At 36.9% G+C, this 7,942-nt stretch overlaps 1 protein-coding gene across 3 annotated transcripts; it reads right to left on the bottom strand.

The window, feature by feature from the left end:
- Nucleotides 1-2,448: 2,448 nt before the first annotated feature.
- Nucleotides 2,449-6,801, bottom strand: LOC111794724 (BEL1-like homeodomain protein 2). Of its 3 annotated transcripts, XM_023676843.1 has the most exons (6): nt 6,065-6,800; nt 5,565-6,028; nt 4,909-5,306; nt 3,377-3,437; nt 2,859-3,040; nt 2,449-2,819 (listed from the first exon to the last, which is right to left on the bottom strand). In XM_023676843.1, the coding sequence occupies exons 1-6, from the start codon at nt 6,603-6,605 to the stop codon at nt 2,510-2,512; spliced, it is 1,956 nt and encodes a 651-aa protein (XP_023532611.1). In that variant the 5' UTR covers nt 6,606-6,800; the 3' UTR covers nt 2,449-2,509. The 3 variants fall into 3 exon arrangements, with proteins under 3 accessions (XP_023532611.1, XP_023532610.1, XP_023532609.1); XM_023676842.1 differs by having other exon boundaries at nt 2,449-3,040; XM_023676841.1 differs by having other exon boundaries at nt 2,449-3,040; nt 5,565-6,801.
- Between the last annotated feature and the right edge of the window lie 1,141 nt (nt 6,802-7,942).

Raw genomic sequence — 7,942 nt, 5'->3', positions numbered from 1 at the left:
CCTCTCTCTCTCTCACACACATCTTGGTTTAGGTTTAGGTTTAGGGCCTTTCAGTTCATGATAACTTTAACATATTAGGTCTCTAACTTCCTTAATTCATTGGTGGTTACAAAATAATTGATTGATCTAATCTAGCTAAATTGATCGAATAAGGGGTCTTACTTAAAAATTCAATCGATACTGGAAGTGTTCCTATTGTATGAAGAGACGGTAAGAACTCTGTCCGTAGTTACAATGTTGGGTACGTTTTTTTTTCCTTCTTTTCGATAGTCGTCCAAGAACTAGACAAAAGGAAGAAGCTTGCTTCTAGAGAGAAGATAAATTGGTCAAACAAAAACAATATATATATTGGTTAGAATTTACGTATTTATATTCAATTTTAAAAGAAAAATTAAATTCAATTATTTGAAATATCTTAATATGAAATATCATTGTAAACTTTAAGTCACATGCCCAAAGTCTCAACCCTAACGTGGAGTATGTATATATGGTTGGTCATCTTCTTCAACCTAACTTATTAGTTTTGAGCCACTCTCTTATTTTTTATTTAATTAATGTATGGCGGTTAAGTTTTATTTCTTTCTTGATTTATATATATGGAAATAGTCTCCAGCTCTTTAATACAGTCTAGACCGATCGTATAACATGGAGTTCAATGAACTTAACACACTATTTGTACTTAGGTTAGGCTAACCCGATCTTCAATAATCAAGCTCATAAGTTGGTTCAACTCCGTAATCAAAATTTAATTTTGTTTAGACTAACTTTTTTGAAATTTGATTTATTAAATAGCATTAATTTAAAATTGATTTTTTCGTATCGATAAAATTATTGATTTTATAAGGTTTCTTTTAATGTTTTATTTATGTTATTAATTTTTTTGAAACTTTAACAAAAATTACCCACTAAAAGCTATAATATCTAACTTTAAAAATTATATTTCTAAAATAAATATTAAAACAATACTTTTTTAAATATATAAAAACATTGAATTATATACATAGACCCATTCAAATATGACCCAAATGGTCAGGCCCATATGCCAATCCAATAAATGAACGAGTTAAGACTAATTATTTAATAAATGTGTTCTATAAGTTTCTTTTTATTATAAATATACTATTTACTTATTTCATTAATTCGGATAATAACCGCTCTATCCTCTATCGACTTTACCATAGATCAAACTGACACTAAATTGTTGTTGGTTTCAGTCGTCTGGAGCAATTTTAAGCCAGTTTTGTACCCATATTTATCATCGATTATTTTCATGATTTTCGATCATTGTTAATATATTATATCTATATGGTAAACGTAATTATTTGCATGCTCGTTTATTATTTGGTCTACATTAATATACCATAGAAATAAAATTAAAACTTAACACTCATAATAATATTAATAGTTTGTCTAATATTACGCAAGAATTATTAAAAATGAATTAAATAAGGTTTTAACTATTTAAAAATTACAAATTTTTTTCTCCAAATTGATTGGGCATTGTATTAATTAAGGGCCACATGCCCATAGGTGGGCCCAACCAAGGAATGGTACGGGACGGGTCTTTATTAATTAGGATAGGTAAAATTTAAAAAAAAAAAAAAAAAAAATCTATTTTTTAAAATCAAAATAAAAAAAAAACAAAAAACAAAAAAGACATTGCGGTAGCCATTATATTGTGAAAAGGGTAGGGGTTAGTTGTGGATCATGGGCCTGAAAAGCCCTAACTAACGGCCCACGTTATTTTTACAAAAANAAAAAAAAAAAAAAAAAAAAAAAAAAAAGACAGCCGTTAGTAGGGTCCCTACATGCCAGAGACCAACATTTACTTTCACATTATCTTCATATTCAATTGAGACCAACCCCTCAATTTTAGGCATTAAATAAACGCATCTCCGAAATTTATAACTTTTCTAAATAATAAATCCACCAATTCTATCTCTCATTCAAAATTTATTACCCTCCCTTCTATCCCTTCTTAACTAGAGTTCCGGATACATTAACAAACGAGTCGACACATTTTTTCGTTGACTAGGTCAATGATGAATAATCACACCGAACGACCACTCTCTAATTATTAGACTAGCCCACTAAATAATTTGAATTAATCCTCATTTATCGAGTTAGAAAAAATGATCGAAAAATGGCGAAGCATTAGGGGAAGGACCACATGTGTCTTTTCTCGAAATGAAATAAGATGTTTTTTTTTTAATTAAATGTGCATTTAATATAGACCAAATTTCATCTCATACAATAAATAACTTAGGTCTTGAATCACATATTTCATCCTCACATAAGAGACATAATTAAAATTTTTGAATGTAACAAATATTTTAAATAATAATAATAATAGTAAAGTTCAGAAAATTAAAATGATTATTTTCACTTGTTTTTTTTTTTCTTTCTTTTTTAAATATATATATANAAAAAAAAAAAAAAAAAAAAAAAAAAAAAAAAAAAAGGTGTTTGAATATAAAAATTAAATTATATGAAATGGAGGTTTAAGGATTTAACAGCCTCCGAACTCGGATCTGAGGGAGAAAGAAGGGTTGTTGTCGGGGATATTTCCGGCGTGGCGTAAACCTAGTGTCAGCGACACGTCACCCGCTGTGGTCCCGAATCTTATGAGTCTGGTGGGCCCGGGGATGTCAGACGTGGCTGAGCCGCTTGTGGTCCTCATCTGCTGATCAGGTGCAGCGAGAACGCTGACACGCCGACACGTGTCCTGCAGCTCTGACTCATACTGGTTGGCCGGAAAGCAGTTCGCCGCAGCCGCCTGGGTTACGGCAGTGGATGCGGAGGAAGAGGAGGAGGAGGAGTAGTAGTATGAGAAGGGTGGTGGTGGCGGCGGTGGTGGTGGTGGTGGTGGTGGTGCGGCGGAGGAAGTGGGCGGAGGACTGGATTGTGTGTCCTCATCTGTATCATTATTATTATGATCATGTTCTTGTTGTTCTTGGTGTTGTTTGGCTTCTTGTTGATACATGTCTTCCACCATGGGTTTCCACAGCCGAACCCTGGCATTAATAAACCAGTTGGATACCTGCAAAATGCAGGCATCCCATTAATGAACCAACAAACACAACATGCATGCTTCTTGCTTGAACTCAACAGTGAAATGGAAGGGAGTTTGAACAGTAATATGTAATTGTTGTTTTGTTTTGTTTTTGTTACTATTAATATTATAATAATCTCTGTTTTGTCTTTACTTTACTTTACTTACTTCAAATTTATTCAATGTCTGCATGTGTGTGGGTAAGTGTACTTGGTATTGCCCATTTATTGTTGTTCCACTTTTTTCAGAACAAAGAATCCAAAGGGTGCAGTGCTAATTTTTGTTTCATGTCTTTAATTCTGACTAAAAACCTTATGTACTCACCTGATTTCTTGATAAGCCTGTCTGTCTCGCCAACAAATGCTTATCACCATCACTAGGGTACCTGAGAAAACAAACCAACAGATTAAAGGGATTTACTATAAATACAAATCTAACACTACTTTGCAACCCCAATCCCAATCATTGATTATATTTATCTAAACTTCCGCTTTTTTTCTTTCAGCTCTTGCTCTCGCTCTCCATCTCTATCAGAGATCTCATATCGGTTGCAGTGGGGAACAAAACATTCCTTGTAAAAGTGTGGAAACCTCTCTCTAGGAGATGCATTTTAAAACATTGTGGGAAGACCTTTAAGGAAAAAGCCTAAAGAAGACAATATTTGCTGGTGGTGGGATTTGATTGTTACAAATGGTATCAGAATTAGATATCGAAGAGTGTGCCAACAACGGCGTTGGTGTCCAAAGGGTATGGATTGTGAGATCTCATTTCGGTTGGAGAGGGAATGAAATATTCCTTCTAAGAGTGTGAAAACTTTTCCCTAGTAGACGCATTTTAAAATCTTGAGGGAATCCCTGGAAGGAAAAGCTTAAAGAGGACAATATTTGTTAGCGGTGGAATTTGATTGTTACAAATGGTATCAGAGCTACACATCGAGCAGTGTGCCAACGAGAACATTGGCTCCTAAGGGGTATGGATTGTGAGATCTCATTTCAGTTGGAGAGGGAACGAAACATTTCTTATAAGGGTGTGGAAACTTATCCCTAGTAGACACATTTTAAAACCTTGAGGGAAGCCATTGAAGGAAAAGCCTAAATAGGACAATATTGGTTAGTGGTGTGATTTGCCTGTTACAAATGGTATCAAAGCTAGACACCGAGCAGCGTGCCAGTGAGAACGTTGGCCCCCAAGGGGTATGGATTGTGAGATCCCATATCGGTTAGAGAGTGAACGAAACATTTTTTATAAGGGTGTGGAAACCTCTCCTAGTAGACGCATTTCAAAACCTTGAAGGAAGCCGTTAAAGGAAAAGGCTAAAGAGACAATACTTATTAGCGGTGGGATTTGACTGATACAAATGGTATAAGAGCTAGATACCGGGCAGTATGCCAACAAGGAAATTAGCTCCCAAGGGGTGATGGATTGTGAGATCCTATATCAGTTGGAGAGACGTTTCTTATAAGGATGTGAAAATCTCTTCCTAGTAGCGCAACTTAAAACCGTGAAACTGATATCAATACGTAACGGGTCAAAGCAGACAATATCTACTAGCGGTGGACTTGGATTGTTATACTTCATCATTATGAAGATCATCATAAACTCATCATCTCGGGTATAGAGAGGGGTTTTTAATGGAGCTCACTCACTACTTACTTACTAGCTAGCTTTTTCCGACAGCTTTTAGCTGACCATGTTGACATCCTAGGACAGTGTATCACTGTTTTCTTCATTTTTTCCAACTTTCTGCTAATCACTTACATTCAACCTTCATCCTTTAAGCTCACTAATTAATGATCTTCTCTCATGAACCACTTCTTAATTGAAAAGCTTAAAGAGGTAGGAAGAAAGACACGTACGGGTGAAGAAAGTGCTCGAAGAGCCAGGCACGCAAGATGTTGACAGAGCGTTCGGGCAAGCCGCGTTGGGGACGCCAAGCTTCTTGTTCCATCATGCCCATTTGGTGGAAGGCTCGTTGCTGCCTCAACCTTTGCTCCAACAGCTTAAGCCTTGGAGTCTCTCCCTTAGTTATTCCTGACCCTCCTCTTCCACCTCCTCCCCCATCCTTCTCACCCAACATCTCGCAACTATGCTTCAGCTGCGCTGTTATGGCGTCCTTCAAACACCTGAAATGCCTCGACATCGCATTCTGCGCCAACACCGTGTATGGCACCGCTGCCCCGAACCCCATCACGACGTCGAATGAATTCACCACCATTTGCATTTGCTCGCAGTAATGGTTATATCTTCGATCCACCTGCACTTTCCAAACCCCAATTACATTATAACAACATCATATTACAGAACCTCCTATATATGTCCCTGTTTGTGATATGAATCAGGAATCTCCACAATAGTATGCCTCATTTATAAATTGACATTAATTTCCTTAATTAGCAATTATCCATTCTTCTTTAAAGAATTGAATTTCCCAAAATAATGAAAAGAAAAAAAAAAGGTAAAAAAGTGGTAAATCTAATGATTGAGTGTTGAGGAAGAGAAGAAGATTACATGCCTCATCAAGCATGGATAACAATTTGACCTTCCTCCTTTGATGTTCATTTCTATCAGCGGCTGACAAAGCGGGCGGTGGCGGTGGCTGCGGTTGATCCTTTGACGTCGAGGACGAGAGTCCGCCACCGTCCCCGCCATGGGAGTTGGACGTCAAATTTGAGTTGTTCAATTTGTTATTATTATTTTTAAGCTGATCTCTTCCAACGCTACAAAACTCCTCAAGTAATTCTCGTGCGGGTTTGACATACTTTGAGTTTCTCAACAAGTTGACAACTCCCAAGGAAGAATTAGAAGAAGAACCAATTCCAACATGGACTTGTTGAGGGTGATGTTGGTTTTGATAAACTAACCCGCTGTCACTCATTCTCAATTCCTCCGCTTTTGCAGCTTCTATGGATGAGGATAATGACAAAGAAAGACGGCCTTCGTTAGGGTTTGAGGAAGAATAGTCTCCTCCTCCTCCTCCTCCTCCTCCTCCTCCTCCTCCTCCTCCTCCTCCTCCTGTTTCTTGTTCCGGAACTACCCCCCATGTGAATTGTCCAAAAGACCCTCCTGAAGATGGGTTTGGAAGAAGCATATGGAGGGTTGACGACACGGGCGGCGGTGGCGGTGAGCGAGGGTTTGGGTTCATCAGAAAAAGCTGCATGGCCACCGCGGAGTCACCGGCGTTAATCTCTTGCCGGTTGCCATACCACTCAGCTTGAGGCCGTGGTGGCTGAGGAAAATTGAACATTTCAGACAAAATTCCGGTGGAGTCATAGACATGGTGAAGGGCAGCAGCGCCAGCAGATTGGTCGTCGTCCTCCTCCTCAATTCCGACCAAGGATGGCTGAGAAGGTGGCGGGTCTAAGCCTTGGAGGCGGAGCTTCTCCTTTCGGATCTGGTGGGCTATGTGGTTGTAGTGTTGATGTTCAGGGTCTTGGTGGGAGGCAACGGCGGTGGTGGAGGATCTGTCAAAGCCATTCGTGAAGGGTGTGAACAAGGTTGCTGCCGCCGCCGCCGCCGCCGCCGCCGCCGCGTGGTGGTAATCTTGTTGTGACATAGAATTACACTAGTAGAATAGAAGAAGTGGACGCCGTCGCTATAATCCCCATACCATCAAATTCTCATAATTTCTTCCCATTTTTTTCTGTATATATATACATATATATATATATATATATATATATTTTCTGGAAATAAAACCAAACCCCAACTGAGAAACTAAGGATAAACAGCATAAAGGGTTTCTCTATTATTACTATATTTTTCTTTCTTCATCCTTTCTAATTTTATCTCCAACCATTGGAGATACCCTTTTTATTATTATTATTATTATTATTAAAAAAGAAATTATTGAGTTACATTGACCAAAATACCCTCCGAATTTTGTGCCATTTGCAATTTATTAAATAAACGAGAGATGTCAGTAATTGTGCAAAATACAAAGGAATAACTTAGAAGAGATAAGGATAGTACAAACTACAAAGTGGCCTCAATGATACGAGTGGTGGAATGTCGGGAATGCCCTTGCCTTTCATCCAATCTGGAGCTCTAAAGGAAGGGCAAATCCGTCATTGTGGTGGGGGAATAAATTAGCAAGCTACAAAGAGAGACAAATTTCAAAAAAGGATTGTAGCAATGGAAATTAATTGAGGTTATATTGTCGCACGCATGGGGAATCTGTGGCACGTGCCGCCTTTGATGTATATATTATGCTGTGAAACCCACACGTAAACGCTTTATTGTTCTGCACTCTCCAAATTTTCGTATTACCAAATTACCCTCCTCCCAATTTCAACTTTATTATCATTTCCTCCATTTAATTATTTTTAAATAATAATAAAAAAGAATAACACCAAAATAATATTTAAACCCGAATTAGAAACATTTGTAATTACAACGCAGAATAATTATAGAAAAAATGTTTAGTGAATTGCATAAATATAGAAAAAAAAAATTTGGATGAATTTTTTAATATATAATTATAAAAGGAAATAATCTAAATTAAAAAATAAAAATGAAAAAAATGAGGTTACTTAAAAATAAATGAAATATATTAATATATTATTGTGGTTTTATAAGGAGTGTGATGTGGATATTTTTTTTTCGCGTGAATACCACTCGCCATCTCACGCGTCTGAAAGCTCCATCCTCGCATCATTGAAAGCGAAATAACTTCTCTTTCATTTTCCCTCTTGTTTTTGTTTTCTTAATCTCACGTGCCAACCTCACGCGCCCTACAAATTCATTTATATTTTACCGTACATATTTCATTAATAACTAAAATTTTAAATATTTAATATTTACAAGTCATCAATTTAAATATCAAATATTCTTAATCCTCGTAACAATCTTAAAAGTAAGGTAGGATTCGATTGAGTTGACTTGACAAAAAAA

This window comes from Cucurbita pepo, chromosome LG05 (assembly GCF_002806865.2).
Source record: "Cucurbita pepo subsp. pepo cultivar mu-cu-16 chromosome LG05, ASM280686v2, whole genome shotgun sequence".
Taxonomy (NCBI): Eukaryota; Viridiplantae; Streptophyta; class Magnoliopsida; order Cucurbitales; family Cucurbitaceae; genus Cucurbita; species Cucurbita pepo.
The sequence above is the reverse complement of the archived record's forward strand: the minus strand, read 5'-3'. Positions and strand labels throughout refer to the sequence as shown.